Below are 27,473 nucleotides of genomic sequence, written 5' to 3' on the forward strand. Positions count from 1 at the left end.
GAACTTCTACGTTTCTGATTTTCATAGATCCCTGGAAACTCATGGTATTCATTGTCAGTATTGTAGGGAAAGGAAAAGGTTCAGGGACTCCTGTCTTGGCAAGTAATATTTAAGGTCCAGGAACGAAGTATTCTTCTGTGAGCTTTTGTGTCTGTGCTTCACTGAATGGTGAATTTCTGCAACCATCCAGGGCGGGACTCAGGTTGACATCATCCACTTGGATCAGGGGCCTGAGATGGGAGCAGCACAATGATTTGGCCAAGGCAACTTTTGGAAACATGGCAACAACTGCACAGATACCAGGGAAACTTCAAAGAATATTCATGAATGCTATTTAGTTTCAAAATTATGAAGTCTCAAAACTTTTGCACACTAGACTGGACAAAAATGTGGCCCAGCCCTATTTAAGACAAAGAAAACTGAGGCACAGAGAAGGCAAGTAAGCTACCCTGAGTCACACAGCCAGGCTCTCCCAGGCTCAGGACAAGCTTCCCCTCCCTGGACTTCCTCAGAGATTTTTTACTAAGCTGAATGAATTGAAAACTTGGAAAGTCACTTCCCCCAGCTGGGATGCGCTCTGGTGTCCCTCTGACCCCCTCGTGTGGACCCCAGAGTCTCACCTCTAGGCAGGTGGGGATGAACAGGCCTTCTGGAGATGGGTCTCCTTGGGATCCAGCCTGTTTCCAGCCAGAAAGCAGCCCATTGGCTCGAGACTGCTCACAAGGCGAGGGGCCTGGGGATAGAAGGGCACTTTCCACAGACAGGCCAGGGAAAGTGAGGAAAAGAGGAGACCCTGGCTAACCTCGGGTTTCAGAGTTGTACATCTAGGGGTGGAGGAGACCCCAGGACAAGGAAGCATGTCAGGCATGCCAGTTTTGAGACATGGAGTGGGCCATTGATTACCCAGGGTCCCCCTTCAGGTAGAGGTGAAGCTACAGTCCAGATGTAAAGTGGTAGTAAGCTACAGGTCAGCAGCAGGCGCAGTGGACAGGAGCTGGGGCTCCCAAGGCCCTCTAGCTCTCCTCCTGCCTGCCCCACCCACACGGAGCTCCAGGCAGGGGTCTGAGCCCCGGCACTTCGGGAACTGTCTGGCTGGGGTCAGAACAGATCACTGTAGAGTGTCCCCAAAGGCAAGTGAGCTCAGCTGGTCTGAGCACCCTGAACCCATCCTGAGCTCAGATAGGTGAGTGCTTGGACTTTACTGTACTTACACTGCAAGACCTGTGGGGAGCGGGCAGTCAGTGAGTTGGGGATGAATTCGCCCTTTGCATCCATACACCAACAGTAACCTAGAAAAGAACCACACATGGGAAGCTCAGGAAGCGCACTGGAGGCTGTCTGCTGAGTGTCACCTTCCTCGCATTCATTGTGCTGCCAGCAAGTCGCGGCTCTGCCCCTCCCCCCAGTCCTGCCAGTTGAAGGTCCTTGTTCTTATTTCAGGTAGACAAATGGAGCCCAGAGATGCTCAGGGCTTTGCTCCCCTCCCCACGTAGGTCCAAGAATCTGGGTCACTTGCCTCTCATGGTGGAGCTCTTGTCACTACATGAAAAGAAGAGGTGTCACTTAAATTCTGAGGCTCTGCTTACCAGTTCCCATGTGGCATTGCCTGGGCTCCCAGTTTCCAGATGCGTCACACTGTGGCACATAGGGGCCCGACCGGAGAGGGACAGCTGTTTCAGACCAGTCATCCTGGGAAGTGCGGAGTCTCTGATACAAGTTCGAGGCTGAAGTTGAGAAGATAGGAGCAGAATGTGACACCTGACCTATAGCTGTGTCCCTGAGGACAAATGAACATGGCCCTATTCTAGCATAAGGTAGCTTCTTATTTATCTGACAAATACTTCACCCTGAGGCCTTATGGAAGCCTCTTGAACAGTGTTTTGATGTGGAACAGATTGTCTTCTAAGAATAAACACAGGCTGCAGAACAGAAGACTGTTGGTAGTTATTTGCAATAACTTCAGAAACAAACTTCATGACTTGAGAGGGGAGAAGTTGTGGATGTAAGGACACCAGCAACCCACAGTCAGGGACCTGGCTGGGGACAACAGGACCTGGCTTTGAGCCGGTCCTTGGACGGGGCCCCAGGGTTAATTCACCTCTGCCTAAACCCTGGCACTGTCCCATTTAGCTAAGTGAGCGTGAGAAGGGGACAACCTCTGTGCACCTGAGTTTGCTCATCTGCAGAATGGGGTTAGTACTGCACAGGATAAGTGCAGTCCTTGTATCCCGGGTCACCTATTAGCATTACCCTTTTACCCCTCTATTCTATCAGATCCTAGACCAGGCTCATAGGCTGTCAGCAGCCCTCCACAGCTAGTCATGCAGCCCCCAAAAACTGCAATCATTTAACATCATTGTGTGACTTTTAGTGATAACTTTCATGACTTGTGGGGCTGATGTGAGTGACAAAGAAAGGCTGCACTGCAGTGCTGACCCCATCCCCAGTGCCTGCTACACAGTCAATCACATTAAGCCTGCAGGTGTCAGATGTCACATGCACTTGTAGCTTTGTCCTTGGGTGGTAGCCAAGAGTGGTCACAGATGAAGGGTCACAAGGCCACTGCTCTTCAATCACCTTGTCCATGCACACAATTTAGAATAATTTGCTCCTTGTCAAAAGCAGAAGATATCATGTCTCTGAGGAACAGAGAAAAGGTGCCTGGGTACAGGGAGAAAGACATAAATGGAAGGGAAGAAATGAGGAGTAAGGGAGTAACCGGCTGCTTCACCAGCAGCACCAAGCTCTCCTGTTTGAGGTGCCACACAGGCGCCTGGGTATAAAGATGAACATGACACAATGGCTTGTCCTCCAGAAGAGGTGTCTGGTGGGGAAGACGCAGGAAACAAAGATGGTGCTTGGAGGATCTCACCACATGGAATTAGAAGTGCACAGATGGTAGAAGTAAATCCTAAACCAGCAGCAGATACCAACAGTGGGAAAGGACTCTGACTTGGTGCAGATATTACTGGGGAGGACAGCTTTCCTGTTTGTCACCAAAGCCCAGAAAACTCAAGATAGGGAATCAGCTGGAATAATTGGAAAGGGATGGAAAACTTAGGAAAGGTTCAGAGACAGATCAATTGCATGACCCTACACGGCAGGTATGGGGTCAGCATGAGAAGTCAAGGCTGCAGGGCAGGTTGAAAGCAGAGAAGGGAAAAGACAGACTCTAGAATAAGAGGGCCTCGGCATGATCCCAAGTGAGGTTGGGTTCCACTGGACAGGGCACAGGTACCAAGGAAATGAACCCAAGGCCCAGACTACCAGGCTTTGCAATCTATTCAGTGGGTAAACCTGGGCAATTTACTTAACCTGAGCCTCACTCTCCCAGTCTGTGAAGTCACAGGTGGTGGTTACAGCTTTGTCCTCCTGAAAGCATTAATGCAAGGTTAAATATTGTAAAGTTTATGCTAGAGGCTAGAGGAGGGAATGTGGAGTCCACCATCAGAAGCAAGGCATGGCCTGTGCTTTTAGAGTTAGTCTCAGGGTTCAATGTGCTCATGGGTGCAATCGCTCCTCAATAACGAGGGTTCTTCTCTCTCCCTTTTCACAGTATTCTTGCATCTTTAGAAAATAAGAGAAGCTTTGGAGCAGGCTGTTGGAGTTAGATGAGCCACTGGGGTCTCCTACATTAATAATACTACATGGTTTTATGAGGCCACAGGTAACTTCTACAAAAGGTCAAAATATGAAGCTCAGTCCCACAGTGGCTCAGCTGAAAGACCTGGGTCACTCTAAAGATATGAGCAGCATCCACCTTTGAGTGGGGTTGCAGAGTCATTTTGGCTCTTCTTTCCCGGCCTGGAGAAACCAAGCAAAAACCCCTGGAGATGATTGAGGAGCTCTTGCTTCTCTAAAGAGATAAAGCAAGTTCAGTGCACAGCACTCACTAGACTGAGCTGCCAACCGAATGGCATAATCACGCCCACGCAGAAACTTCTCAAAGAAAGCCTCCTGGGATGGGAAGTGTGGAGGAAGTCTGAGTTCCTCACTGGTCAGCCGGATTCCTTTGGCTATCAGGAAACTCTCCCCCACAAGGAACCGAGAGGTGTTGAAAGCTGAAACAATCTCTTCTGTTTCCTTAATGAACTGCAGGACATCGAGCTTCACTTCTTCACAGGAGCCAGGACCTATGGGATAAAAATATCACAGGTGAATTCATTCACCAGGTACTGCTCGCATTAGCCCTGCAGAAGAGCACTCTCTCTCTCTCTCTCTTCTCTCTCTCTCTCTCTCTCTCTCTCTCTCTCTCTCTCTCTCTCTCTCTCTCTCCTCAATAGCTTCCTGGTTGCCTTTATAATCTCATGCACTCAACATTTAAGTGGACCTACTATGTAAGTATGACTAATAAGCAATACTTTCTCCATGCCAAGCACTGTACTAAGCACATTTACTGAATCTAACTTAATCTATACAACATCCAAGAAGCCACTCTTAACCCCAAATTACTAAAGAGAAAGTGAGATCTGGAGAAGTCATATGACCTCCCAGTTGGTAGATAAATGATTCAAAATTCCAGTCTATTTTTCCCCATATCCCCACCAGCATTTGTTAATGGTGGATTTTGTGATGATAGCCATTCTTTCTGGTGTTGTTTTAATTTGTACCTCTCTAAAACCAATGATGTTGAACGTATTTTTGTATATTTACTTACCATTTGTATTTCTTTACCTGAGAAATGTATATCCATCTCAAATACCCATTTTTGGATTGAGTCTTTACATTTTGTGGGGGAGGGGTCTGATTTTTTCAGTTCTTCATTTGTTCTAGCTGTAAGTCCTTTGTCTGACAGACAACTGGGTAAGATTTTTTTTCACACTCCGTGGGTTGCTTTTCACTCTATTGGTGATTTCTTTTGTTGTACAAAAGCTTCTTAATAGAATGAAATCCCAATTATTTGATTATTTACTGTGTGATCAGGGTTTTGTTCAAGATATCTTTGCCTACACCTATGTCTTCAAGAGTTCTGCCTGTTCTCTCTTCCAGAGGAGTTATTTGCATCTGTTTGAATATTTAGGTCTTTGATCCATTGCAATTTTAGTTTAGTGCATGGCAATAGAATACACTGTGGAAATCAGGATGAAGCTATATCCCTGGCCCTGAAACCACACTCTCAGTGAAAAGTGTATTTCATATCAGCAACTCAAGTGTCTATGATTGTGCACTGAGAGAACCAAATCCGGTATTTTATCACCTAAAATTATAAGAACATCCCTGGGTAAGGGACCCAACCTTTGGTGTGGAGAATGATTCTCAGGCCTGACAACAGTAAATAAGGCTCCATATGAAGCAGTTACCTCAGCATTAATTCATTGATTTTGAAGGTCCAATGGGACCTTGGTTTCCTGTTTCAAGGATTAATCCTTGTAGTGTTGGCTCCTGGCTGTTGAAAGGCCAGGGGTAGTACTGCTTTCGTCTCGTGGCTCTTTCATCAAACATTTTACAACTCCAGATTCTGTTGAAGTCTCAGCTTTGGCCAACAACAAATAATATGCTACATTGCAACATTGTCACAAAAGGTTCTGAAGCTATAGAATACTGCAGTTAGTGAACTGAAAGATTTCACCTGAGTGAACAGCTGTGATACTACCTATATTAACAACTGCTGGTTAGAGAGATTCTGATTTGATGATAACAGTACTGAATGTATTTGGCTTCTTTTAAAACTACTGGCATGGTTACTCAAAAATATAGCATTTTAATTTAGGACAGAAAATCACCTTTATTCAATATATACTTTTTGCACCATTGCTTTCCTATAAGGTGAACGTGTAGACCTCCATTTGTGCCCCTCTAATTAGTCTTAATTAAATCACTTTGAGTCAATTAAAGACACTTTAGGCATCCCTTTCCAGAAGCTGGGAGCACCAACCAGCAGCACAGGTAAGCAGCAGGACCAGAATGGTACCTGCTAGTTACCTGAACAGTGCGTGTAGCTCACATGATATTACTAAAGCATCTATTGTGGGAATCCTAGGGCTAGGTGATGACCACTTTCATAGCTCTCATTGGCTGTAAGATAATGCACAATGCAGAGAAGGCATCTGTCTGATCCTGTACATGATGTTAAGAAATGGATGATAGTACTCTTTTGTTACACCTGACCATACAGAAGTGGAAAAGTCACTGGAACCTGAGTCTTGATCCTGCCAACTACACCTTGAAAGACATCCTTGGCCCTCCCTGGACTCAAGTCCAGCTTCAAAACTGATACCTTCCCATCAGACATCCTTTTCTAACAACACCAATTTGGCTCTTTGCCTAAGTGAACTCACATGCTGGGACTTGGTTTGGTCTGGCCCTCGTGCCCTCCAGCTCCTGCCCAGCCGCATCCACACACCAGCAGCTCCGGAGGTCTGTGTGTGCCAATGGCTTGCTAAAGTCTGAGTAGGGCCCTGGGTACCGGCTGAGCTGACCATTTAGCATCTGCCAGAAGAAGTAGGGCTCCAGAAAGAGGTTCTCTGTAGACAGAGTCAGGTTCCCTTCCAACACGGCTGGTGGGACTTCCTGGAGGGAGGCAAATGGTGCCAGCACTGGGAAGATACCTTGTTGGCCAGCCTCATACAGAGTTTGAACAAAGAGGTGGAAATTTCCAGAGGCTTCTCTTTTATAGCTTATGAGGGTCATCAGAAGGCTGGCAGGGCTCAGATCCTTGGCCTCAGGGTTCTGAGCCCTCCATCGATCATACCACTCGAAGACCTGCTCTGGTGGCCCATCACACTGTACACGCTGCCACTGCCCACTGACACTGCACTGTGGGATGTAGATGCTGGAGAGGGTGGGTGGCACACTGGAGTTAGAGAGAAGAGTCCGTACCATGCCTAGGAAAGCTTGCTCAGCCCGTAACTGACAGAGGCTGGGACCTGGGGAGGAATAATAAATAGGAATTTTAGTTGAAAAAATTTCATAGGACAGAAAGACACAAATGAAATCACTTAAGGGCCTAAACTGTTATCTACAACCTTATATAGCTGCAGAAATCTTGGCAGCCTTAACTTTATAGACAACATAGGCAAAGGGCACCATGGCTATGTTATCTAAAGCCACTGACCAGCACTATGGAAACACATGGAGTTCTTTAAGGTAAAAGCAGTCTCCCCACTTGATCCTACAAATGGTTAACATTAGCAAGGCCCTCCTGGATAACTCCTCATTGAAGCACCCAATTTCTCCATTCACTGAATTTCACCCTCTATCCAGCAGTGAATTTTCTGTGCTTGTTGGCTCAGGGTCTAAAGAGTGACCAGTGAGTCTGCAGATCAAATACCCAACAGACTTACACTGCTTGGGTTCCCCAAGTGGACTCTGAGTTCCGGGAATAGCCCGACCCTCAGAATCAACGCAGTAGCACTCTGAGTTGAAGCACTGGACAGGCAGGAAATGCCCCTCAGTGCTACAAGAAGGGACAAACACGCTGGCCCCGGCTGGCTGGTTGCGTATGAGGCTTTGCATGCGAGCCCTTTGCTTCTCACATTCAGTGGGGCACCTTGGCTGTCCACCTCGGACTCTTGAATTAGGAATTTCTTTGCCCCAAAAGTCCACACACCAGCAGTCTCCAGCAAAACACTGGACATCCTCATAACCTCCTTCCTCTGTGCATGAGGGGACAAAGAGCCTTCCAGGGCTCTGTCCACAGGCCTGGGAGCTGAGCACCATCCCCATCACATCACCCACGTCCCTTGCCACATCTTCTGGCACAGAAAGAGCCCGCTGCAAGAAGAGAAGGAATTCTGGAAGCTCCAGCAGAGAGACGATGAACTTTAAGGCATTTTGGTTTTCTTGCACATTGATTTGAAATCCAAAGCTGCCCACAATTGTCTTATTCATAGAGAGGGATTTTGTGGCAGAATTTACATCTAGCACTACAGAAGGTAGTTTGACTGGCTCTACTGCTCCCCCTCTATTCAGGAAGCCCGAGAGACCAAGCTGCTGGAAAAACTGACTGAAGTTAAATGTGCCTCTCATTCCAAGGGCTCCAGACAAGTTAAACTGGCCAAGGTTCACCAAAAATGTCCCTCCAAAGAGGTTTTGTTGGAGCCGCTTTGGGTTGGTGGTAAACTGAAGGGCGAGACGGGCCAGCTCTCGGGAGGGAAAAATAGCTCTTGTAGCCTCTCCAAGAAGACTTTGGAATGCAGAGGCCTGTGGGTCCTGCCCTTTCGTCATGAGGTGAAGAAGCCCCGAGTCAACGAAGAGCTGCTTGATCTGAGATGGGCAGGCTGTGGCAGGCCTCGTTCCTCCCAGAGAAGCCTGTTCTTCCTCAGGGGCAGGAAACAAGTTGCTTTGGCTGAAGTAGCCAGAGGGCCCGAAGTAGAGCCTGGACAAGGCCTGCTGCCTTTCTGAGGAGCAAGACTGGTCTCCAGCTGCATGGATAGAAATGGGAAACAGGGTTTAACTTCACCAGCAAGCCCAAGATCCTTCAGATCCTTCTAGCACCCAGACACCAAAAATCCCACCAAAGATACCTTCATTTTGGAGCACTTTCTTCTTGGTAGTCTTTTACTGTGTTTTCTTTACCTCTGGGCCATGTCTGCAGGGTCATTTGGAGAAAACGACTGTTCCAGTCCTCCTGATCCCTCCCCTAGCTTCCACTAGGGTACAGTCCACAGTAGGCCTTGTACACACTGGCCCGCTTTCTGGAAGGCTGACCTTGTTTGCCAACTGACTTCAGTTTAAAAACGTTCTCCCACAAATCTATGTCTACCTCAAACCTCAAAATGAGCTCATGTTTAGAAATAGATTCGTGGCAAATAGAATCAAGTTCAAATAATGTCATCGTGGATTAGAGTGATCTGTAGGCACAGTGACTAGTGTTCGTGAGACGGACATATAGAGACATGGAGACACCAGAAGAAGCGGTCCAGGTGAGAACTGAGAACACTGGAGGGGATACACAAGCCCAGAAATGACAAAAGTTTCCAGCAACCGTACTGGGGGATGGTGCCTCATAGCCCTGTCAAAGCCCTGACTTCAGGTTTCTGGCCTCCAGCACTGTGAGAGAACAGATTTCTGTTAAGCCACGCAGTTTGTGATGATGTATCATGGCAGCCTAGGAAGCCAGCACATGAACAGATTCCCTGAAATGTTGTCTTTCAGAGTTCTCTTGTTAGAATTCTTAACAGACTTTAATGCTTCACTACCTGATAATCCCTCTTTTACAGGCAGTCTCGTCTAAGCTAATAAGTTTGCAATCTCTCTGAGGATAAAACTCCTACCTTAAATATTGTTAGTGTTTCTTATGGTAACACATGCCTGTAAATCTAAAACTCAGAAGACTGAGGCAGAGGATCACAGAGGGCAGGAGGCCAGCCTGGGCCAAATAGTGAGTTTGAGGACAGCCTAAAAACCAAAAAAAAATTTTTTTTAAATTCTAAAAAAGTTTTTTTAAAAATTTAAAAAATGGAATAAAATATATGGCATAGGAAATATGATATTCCTGTAATATAATACAATAATACCCACCCAGCAAATACATAAACACATCCCTTCTGGGTTTCTTAGTCTTTTCTTGAAATGTCTGGCTAGGGGTGATCGACCTGTCACCTCCATGCATGCTCAAGCCATTCTATCTTAGTATGCAGCTTGCATGGAATCCACTAAGAAAAAGCCAGGGGCTGCCTCAGTCACACAGGTAAAGGTTAGTAAGCTCCACTTTTCCATGAACTCATAAAACTTAGGGTATTTTAAACCATGCACCCTATTCTCAACTTTTTAAAGTAATTATTTCCTCTTGATTCAAATAAGTACTAAAAAGGAAGTCAGACAGATTTTCCTTGGTACTTAGGCAACAAAAAAAGAATTGGATCATGTGGTGAGAGGGGTAAAGGTGGCAACACAGGAACCCACAGCGCATACCCCAGCATGGCCCTGGCCCTCTTAGTGGGGGTTAAAGGCAGATGTGGATGACACAGTCACTGCTTTGCATCTTTATCTGCTAATGGAAAACTGAACCACCCCTCCATGCATTATTTATGGAGTGCTCCCAGGGCAAAAACACCCAGATGTTGTTTCGATGGGCCATTTGTTTCTACAGGGCTGACACACCGAAGAGAAAAGATAGAAATATATAATCCAACCATGAATTTGATAGACATAATATTTTTAATTTTGCAAGTCCGAATTCTTCATTTCTACCTGAGAGCTGGGAGGCAATCTTTCCTTATACTCAAAACTCAAAATGTATCCAAGATTTGAGGCTAGTATAGGTAAATGGAGGCAACTGGAGACCATACTCGTCAATGAATAAATGAAACACATTTATAAATATCATACTGTTTCCCTAGTTAAAAAAAAAAACTGAAAGCATAATAGGATCCAAATTATACAAAACAATCCCTAATAATGAAAGGAAAGAAAGAGCTCAAAAGGAAGAAACAACTGTGATAGAAAAAGGAAGAAAGGAAAAGATTGTATGTATGTAAGTATACATATATAGTGTTGTGTGTGTGTGCATATGCAAGATAGATAACTATACTACCAGTCTTTGTTAGTTCATCAAAAAGAACTGTTTGTACTGTCATTGTTTGACCGTTTCATCATTTTTGTGCCTAGATCTTGTAACCTGAACACAAGTTCTAAGATAACAATATGCAATATATTAACTAATGTTAATTTCACTATTTTTAAAAATTCTGTATCATTTATTTTTTTCTGTTTTGCTTTTTAAAATAATTTTTAAAAACCTCAAATGTAATTATAAATGCATTCAAGGGAAGGCACCTAGATTTCCTGTTTTGAAATCTCACACTTAATATTCTATCTTAGTAGTCTATCTTAGAATACTAACAAACACCAGGCAGAAAATACAAAAGGTGAAGTGGGAAAAATGGATGATTTAACAAGAAAGTATTGGATGAATGTTAACAGACGCCTACTGTGTAGCTAAGCAAAGCTCATGCCCCTCCTGCACTGCTCCTCCAGACCTTTCTCACCCACCTCACTCCCTATGGAGGAAGACTGGGAGGGCGCTGGGTCCCTCCCTCTCCTCCCACTGCTAGCGCTCTTCCAGTCCCACTGGGAGGATGAGATGGGGTCTTACTGGGATGCTAGCAGTAGCTGTTCCCAAGTTTATGTCCTTCCCTCCTACAACATTAGTATTGGTCCCCAAACCAGGTTAAACAATGTTCCTCCAAAATGCAGTATCTTCCCAGAACTACAGAATGTGATCCCACTTGGCAAAGAGCTCCTGTGACTGTAATTGGCTAAGAAAAAGCTGGCCATGGGGCCCTCAGTCTAACATGACTGATACTTGCATCAGAAAGAAGAGACAGACACAGAGGAAAGGTAGCCGTGGACAATGGAAACCCAGATTGGATTTATTTTGGTACTAGCCAAAGCCTGTGCCCCACCAGGATTGCTGGCACCCACCACAAGCTAAGAAGTGGCAAGACAGGCTCTTCTCGAGGAACCTGCAGACAGGCACATCCTTGTGACTCCTTGAATTTGGATGCTGAGACTCTAGATCTGTGAAGTGATGAATTCTGGTTTTTTTAAGCCACCCAATTTTTGATGCCTTATTAAAACAGCCCTTAGGAACAAGTAAAGCCTCCACCATCTCTGTTCCAGTGGACTCCACTGCCTCAGATCCAACGCTTTTTCCAATCCCTGAGCTCTACAGGTGATCTGTCTCACACACACAAAACCCAGGTGGGCACCTGCAGCTTGAAGCCCTCAGTAGGATAAGAAAGATCTCGGGCCTGGGCTGTAACTCAGTGGCACAGCACCTGCCTGGAAAGCATGAGGTCATGAGTTCGATTCCTGGTACCAAATACATAAATAAAAGAAAGACCCCATCATCCTCATTTCTGCTCTTCCACCCCTTCTCTGGCTCCTTCCACCATCTCCCCATGCAGAGCACCCCTCCACCCCACTCCTGCTGAGTCAGTGACCACCCACAGAGCATTACCTGCATCCAACATCCTTGCCATGAGGCTCCCCTCCTCTCTCCCCCAGAAGCATTTCCGTGCAGACGCTCCGGTGGAGTGCCAGCATTCCCAAGCATCTCTTCCCTTCTCACATTTGCTCTGAGATGGAACTGGCAAACTCCACCCTTATGCCCCTTCAGCTGCTTGGCCATGCTTTTTCTGTGGCACGTGTGAACCTAACCCCCCTTTGCTTTTATTTCACCTCTGAGCTCCTGAATATCCCTGGAGCTCTGGGAGGAAGCAGCTATAGTTGACACAAGACAAGAAGCATGCTGGGAATTGGTAACAACGAGCTGCTTTTCAGCTGTGGTGAGCTAAAAGGGTTGTTGAACTAAGGGCTTCAGAGAGGCTGGTCTGGAAACAGGGAAGTGTCTAATCAGAGATAAGAGGAAGATGCCCCAGAAAGCAAACCCACCACAAGAAGGTGGCTCCCCTGCCCACTGCTGAGTTCCGGGGATCTCCTTCCCCTGGGCATCCACACACCAGCATGGCCCCTGTGTCTGGCACTGCACAGCCTGGTAGTCCCCATTTCGGTGGCAGCTTGGAATGTAGGGGTGATCAAAGCTAGCTGCTGCAAATCGCTCCACTTCACATTTGGTGGGGCCTGTAAGAGAGCCACAGAGGAACAAGGACACTGTGAAAGGCAGTGGGCCACACCGCACACACTCCCAGAATGCACTGCCCACTGCTGTTAGCATTCTAAACCACTGTGCTTACTTTGGTGGAACACCCAGGCAGCCTGCAGTGACCTTAAACCACAAGCAGCTCCCCCCAGTAAAACACACGTCTTTTGGCAGCGTATTACTTACATCGGAATCTTCCAGAGACGACTAACTGGACTGCTAGGAACCGTCTCTGCAATATCCGGTACAGAGTGGATTCAGTGAAAGTAGAAGTCAGGTCCAGGCCAGCGAAAATGGTGTCATAAATTTCATCCAGTAACAGCTCCAAACCTGAGCAAAGGCAGCCAGCATTTCAGGGATGGGCTCATATGGAAAGACAGACCAGACTTTGCTGTGCTGACAAATAGCAAGGAGTACAGAACTTTCTCCAGCACAGTTAGGCATCAGGTCTGAACATTTCTTTAAAGTCAGGGCTACTGTGTCTAGGGGTGCAGGTTGTTCATGGCACAAAGGTGCACTGCCTAGTGAATGAGAGGTTGAAATCCGCCCTGCCTTCCACTCTCCAAGCTCTATCTAAGCTGCATGTGCTTAGCGGTGGGGACTTTTGTAATGTGCATGAAGGCACAGGATGGGCCACAGCAGCTGCTTTCAGAGTACCACAGACAGAAGCTCACTGAGGCCACATTCTCTCCCATACCCCCAGCAGCCTGTCAAGGGAGGCAGTGGTCAGTACTACTTCTGCTTCCCTGGCAATGAGGTTAAGTCTCTGAGCCTGGAGATTGTAGTCCCTCCATTCTGGCTCCTAGGGATGGGCTGCTCACCTGTCTCAGCCAGTTCCCGCCCTTGACTGTCAGCACAGTGGCAGTAGCCAGACACCTCTGGGAACCTGCTCTTGAAGGAACTGAAGGTCACAAATGCATCTGGAAACCTGAAAGAGAACATGATTTCTAGTCACCATCGTGTAGAAGCATCCTCAGTTCTTGTCAAAATAAATGTAGCCAGATTGTCATCTGTGGGAGAGGAGTGTCCACTTTTGGCTCACAGCTATAGGTCCCATGAGTCGTGCAATAAAGTGCATTTCTTTCCTACACAGGTCTTAGCCAGCCAGAGCAAGCCTGACCCTTGTGAACTGTAGCTTTCATTTACCAGTTAGTTATTTTCCTCATTTATGGGATTTGGTCAGTTTATGTCCATGCATGTTTCTCTCTGGGCCAGGCAAAAAACATGCAGTGACACACCACATTAACTGGAATCTTTATTAGAATACAGCTTTAGAGATAAAAGGCTAAGTCTGCTTTACAAACGTGGTACACTATGCATGATCTCATTTTGCAAAATCAAATCATTGCTGAGCTCTTTACAACTTTTCAAGAGCTTGGAGAACAGCCAGATTCCACCGTACAAGAATTGTGAGAAGGAAAATTTCCAGTTCCATACCTGCAAGAAACACAAAGTCAATATGACATCATCAACAAGGGCACACAAAGTAAATATGACAACATCAATAAGGGGATCGTGGTTTTGCATAAGTTCAGGAAAGGTCAGCCTTAGCCATGGTCGACCTGGAAGTTGGTACAAGGAGTTCATGGCCTGGGTGAGTCCTGTCCTGGAAGTAGCAGGAAACTGAAGTTTGGAGAGCCATAGAGTCCTCCCCAGATGCAGTAATCTATCCACCAGAGAATTTCCATCTTTATACAACACAGACGGAGTTTTAAAGCCCTGTATAATTAGTACGTGAGGCCCAAGTACATCTGGAAATCTATCTTAAAATCATATATCAGCAGATCAGTAACCTTCTGTTCAAACAATAACCTTCTATAATCTCTTCTACCAGAATATTGAAGCATCCTCATGTACAAAAATGAAAAATTAAGAAAGTCTATTATAGCAAATTCCCTAAATGAAATAAATTACTACAGTTAAGGATGACACTTATAAATACAGCCACAAGGGGACAGATTGTATAGAAAGTGCTATATAAAATGCTGTGGCAGGGGGGGGGGCGGTGCTGGGGATTTAGCTCATAAGCACCTGCCTTGCAAGAGCATGGTCATGAATTCGATCCCTTGTACAAAAAAAAATTGTTGTATGTGCCACTGCTGTGACTGTAAACAGGTCAGTACTGGAGGGAAATACACAGGGTAGCATCCACCCAATTCTGAATATGGAATGCAAAGAGTATTAGTTAATTTGAATGGAAGTAAATATGCAAAGCAAAAGTTATAAAAACTATAGGATTATGAGTTTCTTTCATATTATTGGCCCATTATTATATATTGTGGGTTATATTAAAAAGAATATTGTAGAAAATGTATTACACAATAAAAACTGAAATTTCATTTTGCCTAATTGCCTCTGATAGGGAGTATATAATAGAAAGTTAATTCATTGGAAAGGAGGATAATTCAATTCTAGAATTGTTAAAAATTTGTGTAACTATTGCTTCTATTTACTGAATAATATTTTACAAGAATCAACCTGCAAAATGTCGAATGTATGTCAGTCATTTAATCCACTTATGGTTGCTAAAAGGAAGGTGGTGTAATCTGCATCTCATTTTAGAGATGAAGACGCTGAGGTACGTGGGCGGGAACTGAGGCTTCCACTCGTGGTGGAAACTTGATCTCGTGGTGGGAACTGAGGCTCCCACTCTGCTCTTACCACATGATACCTGACCCTGCCAGAGCTCTTACTCAGTGTGTGCTTGGCTGTGCTTGCTTCTGGATCCATGTCTTGTGATGCATATTCCTGTGTCCTGACACCCCTCTCCCCATGCTCAACACTTCACTTCTCCTGGCATTTAGTAGGTCCTGAAGACAGACATACCAGAGATACACGCACTATCTACCACCTAGCTGGCTTAAATGGATTCTGACATCTATTCTAGCACAAAGCACAAGCTTGAATCTCTCCTTCCATCTACACTCTCCAGCCACAACCTACAGGCCCACCTCATCCTCTTGGCTCAGGGAAATCACAGCCTCCATAGTATTTGTGCTATTTTTCCTCCACCATTTTATGAATAAAGTCCCTCTCCTCGGGCTTCTGGTTCCTGGTTTTATAAATTGCCCAATACCTAGACCTAGCAGTGCTCTGGATATGTTCAGTACTCTTGAGATCCCCCTGCCCCAGGCTTGCTGGAGGTCACCCTGGCTTCCTGTGGAGGTGAGGTCCTTCCAGTTTGCAAGGAGATTGCCCTAAGTCCAGTCACTGCTGCTTAGTCCCTCTAGGGCTGACCCTTGACCGCCCCTTTGGAAGATGTTCTGTGCTGCCACATGCAGTCCCTTCTTTCCAATCCCATATGTGGCAAGAACAGCTAAGTGCCTGGAACCAAATATATCAGAATTTCTTCCCTGGCCTCACCATTTGTGATTGATATTAATTGCACTCAAAAATAGTAATAAGTGACATGTATTTAACAATCACACATCATGCCAAGTGCTCTCCAGATTTTATCTTATTTAATTCTCGCAACAACCCTTTTGAAATGAGAAATCAGGAATCAGAGTGGCAATGTGGTATGCTTCCCCAGCCAAGCCCCAGAAGAGGTGTCCTGTGTTCTCTTACCATGCCCTTCCAACACAGAATGTGGCCAGGATGGGACACTACCACGAAAACAGAGCATGGACCTCCAGGGGCTGTACAGCAACCAGCAGTGAACTCAGGCTCTGAATCACCCCAAGTTCCTATGCATTCACAGTTCTACTTAATACGACTGAATTTGAATAGGTAGCTTCTGAAATGATATCACTACCTATGAGTTTGGACTCCTCCTCCAACATGCTAACCCGCATTGTTAGGATGATTTAGTTGTTGCTTCTGCTTTGGAGCTTGTCACTGGATACCAGGCCAGGGCAAGAGGCTTCTAGTGACCTTACTCTAGCTCCTGCCTACATAACACAAGGAGCACTGGACTTCTGGACTGAACTGAAGGCTCTGATGGGAGTAGGACAGCCCTGCTCAATCCTGACATTAGTTTGCCCACTCTGTGGGCAGAATGCGAGAATGCCAGCACCCCTGTATCCCTGTCCCTGAAATGCAGTGTGCGGAGATGCCGCACCTGTGACTTCTTGTGGCACCAACCTTAGGGAACTGCTGCTGTCACTGGCATCGGGTGATTGTCAGGTCACATAGACTCAGTGGCACACAGTCGTCATTGTGAGTGCCTGAGGACTAAAGTCATCCTGTCCTCAGTTGAGGAAGAGATTGTATTACTTTGAGAAACGGAATCATTTTTGTCTAAGCAGAAACTGAATAATTTAACACTTTCCAACTTAATGCCTTTTGCTCATTTCTCTGGTCTTTGGAGCTTGGAGATAAATACAATGTTCCTCATGCTTCTTAAAACTTGATAAAATGTTTGCAGAGGACTCATCTTTGACTTAGGTCAGCTCTTATTTCGCCTTCCTCGTGATTTCCTAGCGTTCCTATTTTTATTATATTCTGGGCATATTGAGAAAAAAAGAAGAAACATAAAATAAATGCAGTATTTGAAAATAAAATTATGTATTTTGTCTAGTGGAAAAGGTTGTTTGTCTTGTGTTGGGAAGAAGAAAAGCATTCCTGCGGATAATATATGGAAGGGAATTTGAAAAAAAAGAAACAACATGGAAAAACATACTGTAATATGTACATGTAGCCACTCCCCAGGATGACTGCAATCTATACAAACTGCAAACAGATATAAGTAAAATAAAAAAAAAAAACTTCAAAAAAGGCAGATTTTGAGAGTGGTCATAAAAGCGTCCCAAATAAAGAAAATTCTAGGGGTGGATAAAGCCGTGGTATTTTTAAGTTTATGTTCAGACTATGGCCAACCTAGACTTATAGAAATTACAAACAAAGCTTAGTGACTGAAACGCCAGTCCCCACCAGGGCTAGATCCTGTCACTTGCAAAGTAGGATTCATGTTCAGTGACCCTTGCTCACACAGATTCTCTAAGCTCTGCAACCAGCAGCCCCTTCAGAACCCTAACTACCAGTGAATGAATGAGCAATGCATGAGGCTGTCTCCTGCACTAGGATAGGTATTCCTCAAGGGAGAGACCATAGCCTAGCATGGTGCCTGAGGCACCACCGCCCCTGCAGGAATCCTGGGTGGAGATGATCATACACACATCAGCAAGGGTTTTCTATATGATATCCTCTATATTTTGACGAGAGTTGTCCTTCATCTCATAATAAGATGCACTAACCCATTTCATCACACAATCAGAGCAGCATCTATTGCTGAGGCATTTGAGGTGAGACTCATTGCTAACAAGTATGAGTAACTCTGTCACTAAAGGCAAATGATGAAGAAACCATTTTAACTCAGATTACCAAAGCCCTGATAATGGCGTCAGCCTTGCTTGAAGGTTCTGCAGATCTTTAACTGTGATCTGGTTGGCGGAATGGATCTCCATAGCTGATGTTTGAATTAAGGCAATCAGAAAGGGGAGGGTTGAAGAATATTCTCTGTCACATTCTTTCTTAAAAAGCCACCAGTCAAATAGATGTGTAAAGAGGCCCAACGACATACTTCAAATGGGCAAATGCTACGGCCAAGTTCAAGTCTAACTCATTATCCAGCACGCCACGAACTCATAATGGGTTGGTGAATGAGCTGCCCATAGGTTTTACCAAGGAAATGCCCGATTCAATATTCTGAAGAAAGCTTTGCCTAAAACTTAAAAGTATATACATGAACAAGTCAATTTTGCAACTTTTCCCTTTCAAATTCAATCTTAATACCCACTCGGAAAGCAGATTAAGGAGCCATCCCTGACTCTCCCTCCCTCACCTCCACATCTGCTCCCTCATCACACTGCATTTTCCACCTGGTAAATATTTCTCACGCCCCAGCTTTCCCTCAGACACTCCATCCACTGTCCGCTTAGGCTGAGGCAATGTCTGCCCCCACCCCAAGTTAGGCCAGCAGCTGCCAAACTCAGTCCCCTGCTCTGCTCCTCCCTGACCCAACCACCGTTTCCACAGTCTAAGCCCAGGGTTGGATTTTCTACCCTACCTCAGCTCCCAGCCATAAAAGACTTGGTAAGTTGAGGCCATACACAAAAACAATTACTCTTGGTTTATCTGAAATTCACCTGTAACCGGCTGTCCTGCATTGCTTCTGGCAATCCCAGGTGCTAAACCTAAACTCTCCCTGTGGTCTCCTCCGAGGCTATGGCCACTTTGCTCTGAGAAGTCACTGGAACTGGCAACTGGAACTGGGACTGGCCACCTCAAGATAGTTATTCAAAAATCTCCCGATTACCAAGACAGACTTGCAGTTGTCAACCACCCAACCCTTCCCATGACCTTCCTAAACTAGAATTTATTCTTAAACATGTTTCCTTACAGAAAAGAAAAGGATCCTATGTTAGGAGGGATTGTGTGCATGTGTACATGTGCTTGTGCACGTGTGTGTGTGTGTGTGTGTGTGTGTGTGTGTGTGTGTGTGTAACAATGAAAGTGAAATTCCTAACTTTGTGTTGAACTAGACCGCCCTCTTGTGGAGGTAGCCAGGAGTTTTGCTTCAGCCTCATCAAGGCATCTGCCAAGTTCTTTTTTTTTTTTTTAATCGATATCGGGGATTGAACTCACGACCCCCTGCTTGCGAGGCAGGTGCTTATGCCACTGAGCTAAATCCCCAGCCCGAGTTCTTGATAAATCTGCCTCTTCATTAAGCACTGAGTGTAGATGCCCTGCGTACAAAACTCTGTGGTATACTCGGTGGTGAATACCAACAAGTCATAACAGTGCGGGACAATGAAAGGAGCCACACACCTTAAGAACCTACTATCTGTACTTCTAGGATGAGTTCCTTAACCAGAGTCCAGATTCCTCAAGGGTATCTTAGAGGCTATGACTATGAAATCATCTTTCTGGGTAAGTAGTCATGTATTAAATCCCATGGATTCAGTGAACATTTGGTTGAACTCGATCTGAGAACATCTTAACTTAAATTGGTAGGCATTCAGTAAATCAGGCTGCCTGAGAATTTACATGCTCACAGGTCATCCATTCTCTAGTTGCCTGGGGGTAAACATCTCACCTAAATTTGCTGATGCATGGGAATTCCCTACAATGAAACCACAGAGTCATACTTTGGAATTTTAGGTTGAACATATGAAATTACTGATGCTCAACTAATTTTTTACAATAATAAAATCATGTAAGCCTATATAAAGAATTTTATCCTTGTTTCTTAAAAATTAAATCATATTACATTACAATGTCTTATATCTTATCTCTTCAAAAATGGAAACTTCACCATGTATAAGCTAATAAAAGTTCCCAGTTTTGAAAATATTCTGTGTCTCACACCAAGTCCATCTAGTAAGTGTTCCTGCACACAGGCTGCTGGTCTACAACTACTGCTGGTACAGTCCATGGGACCCTCCGCTGCCTCACAGTGAGCGACCGGGTGCTTTGGAAGTCAGCTACCCAGAGACTCAGGCTCTTCCACAGAATACTCATCAGCATTCACAGACCAGCACTCCTGCTTCTTTTGACTCAGATTGATTTGATTATATCTGAAGTCTGTGTAAAGCTTTTACCAGAGCCAGGGTGCCATCTTGAACAGTCAAAAGCTATATGGCTCTTTGAATCAAGACTTCTAATTCATCTCTCTTTTTCCATTCGTTATCTAAATCTACAAAGTTATTTATCGATGAATATATACAATTTATATAAGCTCATAATATAATTACATCCATGGTTTTCTTGCCTTCTCTGCTGACATGCCTTCTGCCTGCTCCCTTTCTACACAGCCCTAACCTACAAAGTGGCCAGCGATAACCACATATATGCTTCACATGGCTTCTGTGCTCCCATAGCTAGCATAATCATAAAACCATATAAGCCCATATAAAGATTTTTATTCTTATTTCTTCAAAATTAAATCATGTTATATTATGACATATTATATATTGAATCATGTTATCATAACATACTCTACACTGCTCTACGATTCAGCTATTTGAGCTTTAATGCATTCCTTTGAAAAAGCTGCAAAATATTTTTCAGTGCCTATACATTTATCCAGTTGGCCACCATTTGGTTTTTTGTTTGTTTGTTTGTTTGTTTGTTTTGAGACGGTCTCGTTGTATAGTTCAGACCGGCGTTGAACTTACTCCGTAGCCCAGGCTGGCCTCAAACTTGCAGCGATTCCCCTGCTTCCATCTCTTAAACCATGCCCAGCCCTTCTACCACTTCTGATAGCTATCTTTTCCTCCATTTTCCTGCTACAATGAAAACAAATGCAGGTGCCGTCTTGGTACATGTCTTCATATTCCAGTGTTTTTGTTTGCATGAGCTGGCTGGTCCAGATTACACACATTTTTAATTTTAAAAGCTGTTAGAACTAAAATGCCCTTCAAATGCTCACATGTGCAAGGCAGAGCTTTCAGAAAGTGATCAGATTATGAAGGCTCTAGTTTCAGGATGGATTAGGCTCAATGAAATCATATTTTGATGATATTGAAAGGTCCTAAAAATAGGAGGTGGGACGTATTTTAAGGAAGTGGGGGTGTGATCCTGGAGACTGTCTGGTCCCTGGCCCCTTTTTGAGTCTTTGCCTTTTTTTTCTGCTTCCTCCCTGCCATGAAGTAAGCAGATTTTCTCTATCACACCCTTCCTCTGTGATTGTCTATCTTCCCACAGGCCAAGAAGCAATGAAGTCAAGTGACTATGGTCTGAACCTCTGAAATTGTGAACCGGAGAAAATCTTTCCTCTGTTAGCTTGGTTTTCTCAGGCCAGAGTAAAAAAAGTTAACACAGAAAATAGCAATTGTGTCTTAATTTCTTAGAAATGTTGAAATACTGAGGATGTTCGCCAGCAGCACCCCGTAATTCTTCCCCATGAGCAAGAGAGCTGGCCCAGGGATGTGCAGAGCTCGGGGCTGTTTCCCCTACCTGTTGTAGCTGTGGATCAGATCGAAGATCATCATGTCTGTGGTGTTGACAAACTTGCACTGAACAGGCAGAAACTCCCCCTCTGGAGAACACTGAGGGGGTGACTTGTCTCCCACCCCGTGGAGAATACGACGGTTTCTGATCTCACAGCTCCTTGGACCTAAAAATGAAAGAATGTTAATCCATTCTTATGGACAGGTAGGTGCCTATGTTTCGGTGTCATGATGCCTTTACTTATGCTACACGTGACAGCAACTAAGAGCTGCAGCAGGAAAAACTCAACTCACTGAAGTCCTGTTTGTATGCCTAGTGATCACCCTAAGGGAAAATCATGCAGCCTGCAAGACTACAGGACTGATGAAACCAACTTTCACAACACTCAGTCCCTCTAAGGCCAGGCTCTCTACCTACGTGAATTGGCAGGCCTGAACCATCTGGTCTAACGTGAGGAGAGCTGTGTCATCCATTGTGCTGCGTTCCCATGAGACTTACATCGTGTTGGCCTCCCCAGCTGGCGGGTGCCGTACACCTCCATCCCCTCTGTGTCCACACACCAGCACTCTGTCTGCCACAGGTCACACTGCACGGATGCATAGTCTCCCGAGTCCTGGCACTGAGGCAGATAGGATGTGGCCGTGCTGTTAAGGTAGCCATTCAATAGGATCTGCTGTCGGTGCAGCTGGCAAAAGGACAGGCCTGAGGGGGCAAAGGGCAGCATCAGTGGAATGCTGCAGGGAGGATGTCCCAGTGCCGAGCCCAGGACACTTCCTGCCTCCCTAAGGGATAGAGCAGAGAGGAAAATGCGCAGCTCAAGGAAGCTCAAAACCAGCATTCAAGTTAGGCATGGAAGCACATGCCTGTAATGCCAGAGCTTAGGAGACTGAGGCAGATGGATTGTTGCAAGTTCTAGGCCCAGTATGGGCTACTCAATGAGTTCAAAGCCAGCCTAATTTACAGAGTGAGACTTTGTCTCCAAAAAACAGAAACAACAACAACAAAAAAAAAGCCATCCAAACCAACCAAACAAACAATAAAAACAAGCAAACAAACAAACAAACAAACAAAAAAAAAAACATCATTCAAAAGGCTCTAGTATCCTGGATAGTATCACATTGTCAAGCACATACCCCATCACCTTGGCTCGGCGCTGGGAGATTCAGGCCAGTGCTAACAGAGCTTGTCTGAATCAGAACTTCTGTGCATGACTGGCAGGGACCTTGGAAAGCTATTTCACTACTCTATGCTTCCCTCTCCTTATCTGCAGTTGAAAAGAAGCTGCCTTCCTCCAGGCTCATGAGGGAGAGTGACCTAAGTATTGCTCCTCTGAATACCTACTATGTGCCTGATTATTTTGTGTGGTTACATCCTCACATCACTAAGAAGCAGGTCCTGTATTCATGTTGCAGAGCAGCAGCCTCAGCTCAGTGCGGGCATGTGACACAGCCAAGGTCACACTGCCCCAGAGTGGAAGGAGCCAGCCTGATCCGCCAGTCAGCCATAGTAGCCACATAAAACCAGTGCCCCAAACAGACCTACTAGGCATTAAAGAGTAGCTTTCTTTTTAGGCTCAATTTCATCATTTTAAGTCAGCAAGTTAAACCCTTGTTTCAAGATATGCCATGCCTTCAATGGAGACTATGCTTCTTGTATTATTGTAGTAATTATTTTAACTGTAAAGCTTTTACCTAAGTCCCAAGTCCTACAGCTACCCCATACCCTAGGTGAGAAAACACTCCAGGTTCAGGGCCACCCTCTGGCCTGAACACTGTGATGGCTCCTTGTCAAGGTTCTTTAGGTGCCTGGGAAAACCTCAGCAGTGTTTTGCTGAAAGAATGACTCAGTTGTCTCCTTTGATTCTTACAGTGGTGCTCAGAAGTCTCAGCCTGCATGGTATGCAGGGACTCTTTTTATTAAGAGAGGACAAACCAGCAGTCCCAAGCAAGACTAGCCCATGCCCAGTGCTCTTTCCACAATGTAGGTGCCCAGCGCCTGTCCCACCTGGTGCCTGCTTCACACTCACAGGCTGCCGGTCTCCTGGACTGCCTGCTGCCTGGAACTTCCCTGCCATCGGCATCCACACACCAGCAGGAGCGGCCATCATTTCTGCACTGGATGGTCCTGAGGAGGAGGGACACAGCAGATGACACTGTTAGGGATTCCTAAGGCTACACACAGCCTCTAAGATGGTGAGGTCAGAGACCTGAAGGCTGGATGGGGTGTACTGAGTGGCACGGAACCAGGCCATGGAAATGATGGTTCAAATGAGACCTTTGGGGGGCCAAAGGTAGTAATGGCAATAGACATCCAAAGAGAAAAGTGTGTGCAAAGCTTCTTGGTGACAGGGCAGGCCTGAGCCTGCAAGGGCCTGGAATAAAAGACATGAGAATAGAAGCTTATACCATGCCAGTCAAAGTGAGAAGTCCAACTAATACCCTCCTAGCAGAGGCTGTGCTAGAAGCATTGCTTCACACTCTCAGAACAGGAGACACGTGGTTAGACACATAAGTAACTCACAGGAGTGGGGGGCATTCACAGCTCTTTCTCATAGCACAGCCGTACAGAGTTCCCCAGATTCAGCATATCTGCACAAGCAATGCAAATTTGAACTGGATGCATTCTCCAGTATTCGCACTTGCTTCGTAGGGAAGAGCTGCTCACTGTATCATCACAGCTACAGGGAGACACTGTCAGAAACCAAGCTGGTGTGAGGTAGCTGTGAAACTCCTCAAAGAGGGATGGAGACCGAGCAAACCAGGAAAAACCTCAAGAACTGGGTGGGCTGGTCAGCATCAGTGGACCCAAGGGTACAATCAACATCTGCTTCCTTCCATCCCAGAGGTAACAAGAAAATACCTTGTGGGAATGGGGGAGGTGTCAAGGAGTCTCCTTTTTGTGTTTTACCAAAGACCACACACACTTTTCATTGAAGTAACTCAGGGTAGTGTGTTGGTAGGAAGAGAAGGGTTATCATTCTTCAGTAGGGAGATGAAGGATGAATTCTCTCAGCCACGCTGATCAGTGTCAATTTAGCCTGAAAAACTAAGAAGTAACCCTCTAAATGACAGGACTTCCACACCCACACCACATAGCTGGAAGGCACAGAATGGGCAGAGGCAGGAGTGGAGAGCTAGGAGACCCCGCCGAAGTCAGCCTTACTGGAAGCTGCCATCCTCAGAGCACTGGGGGATATACTCCATGCGCTTCAGAAATGCCCTCTCCCTCTGCAGCTCACATGGCCGAAGTGGCTGGGCATCCACCTGGTATTCTGTGCAAAGAGAGGCAACTCATGAGAGCCAGGTACAGGTGGATCCAGACAGGCTCACCGAAGGATGGCTGCTTTCTTGCAGCATGGTCACTAACTAGTGGAGTCTGCCAGCAGTGTGGCAGCCATGCACTCTACTCCCAGGGTGACTCTGCTCACTTCAATCCTTTGCACTCTACTAGAAGGGATGGGTAATATTTCCAAGGCTCAGAGAACAAATCACTCATCCAGGGTCAATGGCTAAGGAGGGAAGGATTCCAGAACAAACCCTGAGATACTGTGTTCACCTGAGCCACTGTGGGTGAGGTCAGAAAGTGATCAGGAGGTTGCTCTTGAACTTATCAAGCTGATTCCTGCAGATGCAGCCCCTCCATCACACACAGTGGTAATGGAGCAATGACTAACACACACATGCCTGTTATTCACTGAGAACCATGTAACATGCAGACTCTTGCTCAAAAATCACCTCCGTCAACAGAGACAAGTAGTATTGGTACTTTTTAGTGGAGAAGCTGTAGCTAGGCAGTTTATCCAAAGTGAGGAAGGCAAGAGCATGAACCAAAGCATAGATCTGTTTCATTATATGGGTAGATTTTTTTTTCTCTACTGGCTTCTGGTTATGTCTCAAACACTCACATGGAAGACACAGACTTTGGGGTGGCCAAAGGGATGAAAAAAGCTCAATCTCAATGCCAGAAATTTAACATAGGCATGAGGGGAGCTAGACAATTAGGAAGACATTGTTTCCCCTCTCCACTCAGTGAGTAACTAGCACTGTGACCTTGGTGATTCAGGCCAGCTCTCTGAGCCACTCTCTCTTCACCTGGAAAAAAAGAAGAGTCAATAGCCCACTCTGGGCTTTTGTGAGGATTAAATTAGACCAAATAGCTAATTAAAGCCCCAGAGAAGAGCCTGGCTGACCCTGGAATTCTTCCAGGCTTCCTCCCTCCCCTGTTTCATGGTTTTAGCTTGAGCACTCACCAAAGATGTTGGCTGACACCAAACAAGCTGAGCCCAGCAGGCCAAAGGCCCATAGGACCAGGGCCATTGTCCTGGCCCCTGTCTGGGATGCAGGAGGACTCTTTCTCCAGGTCCTCCAGCAGGCAGCATTTATAGAGCTGTGGTTGGCACTGCTCTCCCACTTAGGGGCCCTTAGCTGGGCAGTAGCTCATCCTGCTTTCAGTTCTGGTCACAAGGAGCTCCCTCCTCCACAACTGCACCCTCTGACAGCACTTGAGTAGCCAGTGGGGCAGGAAAACTTTGTCTGGACTGTGGGGAGCAGAACTATATGGAGTATCTTTAGAATTCCTTCTAGGGAGCGGCCAGAGTTTGATAGCTTTGGGAGCAACAAGATTATGCTACTATGGAGAAAAAACTATCCCTTCTTTCTTCTCTCTCCCCTCTTCCATCTGTCCTTGGGGAGTAGGAAAAATAACACTAACACTAATACTTAGATTTCACTCAATGACTGCTTAGAAGAATTTTATCACAAGTCAAGGCAAAAAGGAAGGACTCCCTCACCCAGCATCTGCTGTGGTTGTTGTGGAGGGTGCAGTCACAGTATGCTGTGATGTGGCCAATAGCATGCTTCTCACTGGAGTGACAGAATCACTGCCACACTGTAGGGTAGGGTATGTGTTATCTCTCCATTTCCAGATAAAGCAGTGGATCTTAGAACAAGTTCCACTGGTTAGAGGTCACTCTGAAGCCCACGCTTATTGCCTTTCCATAGCCCAAAGGCTCTCAGTAAGCTTGGCGGGTAGGTCTGAGGCTGAGTCACTCTCACTGGCCTGGCTCCTAAAGCAGCAGGGTGGAACCAGGAGAGTCAGGTCTTTGCCAGGGATGTCTCCGCTCCACTGGGTTTATACTTCAGGGATTCTGGGCTCAGGGTTCATGACGCAGACCAGAGATAGGCCACAGAGGGGACAGATGGCAGCAGGCCCCAAGTCACAGCCCACCTGGAGAGGACAGGGAGCTCTGCTCCATGGGCCAGAACACCTGAGCTTCTGGTAGAGCCTCAAAACCACTTGCAGGAGAGCACTTCATCCTAACAGTGAACAGTGAATTTAAGAGGACCAAGCCTTAGCAAAACTCTCTCCTCACCATGACTCAGCTCCTGGTCCCCGCTGCTACGACCTCTCCTCTGAACTCAGAACATGCAGGCTTCCACAGCTAATGCACATGCCCACAGTGGGCTCAGGCTCCCTTCTGTCAGTAGGGTTTTCATCACTGGTTGTCACTGTCTTTGCACCCAAATGCAATGGTAGAATCTTCCCCTCATCTGCTGCTTTCTCTTACATGAAGGTTCTATGGATAATAAAGGCTTGTTACATATTTAGGAGAAAATAGAAAGTCACTGCCACACAGAGGAGACTACTGCAAATAGAATATCAGCTACCATTGTCTCTGAATCCACCCATCAGCTGACACTCACCAAGAAATTACTTACCAGTCCCTTTTCCCTCACCAGCTTGCACCTCATTGCTGGATTCCAAGCTACCCCTATGGATTGTTTCTCCCCATCTACCACACACTCCATGACTCAAAGTCTCACCCCTCTAGGTTGCCAGGCAAAATTCTCAGCACTTGATTTCCACAAGTAGAAAAATGTAGTAAAAGTACTTTCCCTTATTTCCCCACCTCTATCACCCTGAGGATATATTATATAGCGGAACCATAAACAATCGTAAGAAGACACTGCAAGCTAGAGAGAAAAAGGCAGACTAATTAGCAATCTGCTAGGGGGCATGCTAGTGAGTTTCATGA

The 27,473-nt window shown here is 45.8% G+C and overlaps 1 protein-coding gene across 1 annotated transcript in view; it reads right to left on the reverse strand.

Moving 5' to 3' along the window:
- The window catches only part of Tg (thyroglobulin), a 200,558-nt gene extending 174,734 nt beyond the window's left edge, over positions 1-25,824 (reverse strand). Inside the window, exons 1-14 of the mRNA XM_003467344.4 lie at positions 25,689-25,824; positions 24,602-24,710; positions 23,466-23,563; positions 21,938-22,141; positions 21,446-21,605; positions 13,369-13,475; positions 12,734-12,877; positions 12,340-12,528; positions 7,284-8,363; positions 6,279-6,866; positions 3,894-4,133; positions 1,587-1,724; positions 1,212-1,289; positions 621-733 (exon numbers count right to left, since the gene is read on the reverse strand). Coding sequence (XP_003467392.1) covers positions 621-733; positions 1,212-1,289; positions 1,587-1,724; positions 3,894-4,133; positions 6,279-6,866; positions 7,284-8,363; positions 12,340-12,528; positions 12,734-12,877; positions 13,369-13,475; positions 21,446-21,605; positions 21,938-22,141; positions 23,466-23,563; positions 24,602-24,710; positions 25,689-25,755 — 3,315 coding nt within the window. The 5' untranslated portion in view covers positions 25,756-25,824. The remainder of the gene's footprint in view (positions 1-620; positions 734-1,211; positions 1,290-1,586; positions 1,725-3,893; positions 4,134-6,278; positions 6,867-7,283; positions 8,364-12,339; positions 12,529-12,733; positions 12,878-13,368; positions 13,476-21,445; positions 21,606-21,937; positions 22,142-23,465; positions 23,564-24,601; positions 24,711-25,688) is intronic.
- Between the last annotated feature and the right edge of the window lie 1,649 nt (positions 25,825-27,473).

The sequence above is a fragment of the Cavia porcellus genome, unplaced genomic scaffold, assembly GCF_034190915.1.
Source record: "Cavia porcellus strain 051 isolate PalLab524CR breed Dunkin Hartley unplaced genomic scaffold, mCavPor4.1 scaffold_19, whole genome shotgun sequence".
NCBI classification, from domain to species: domain Eukaryota; kingdom Metazoa; phylum Chordata; class Mammalia; order Rodentia; family Caviidae; genus Cavia; species Cavia porcellus.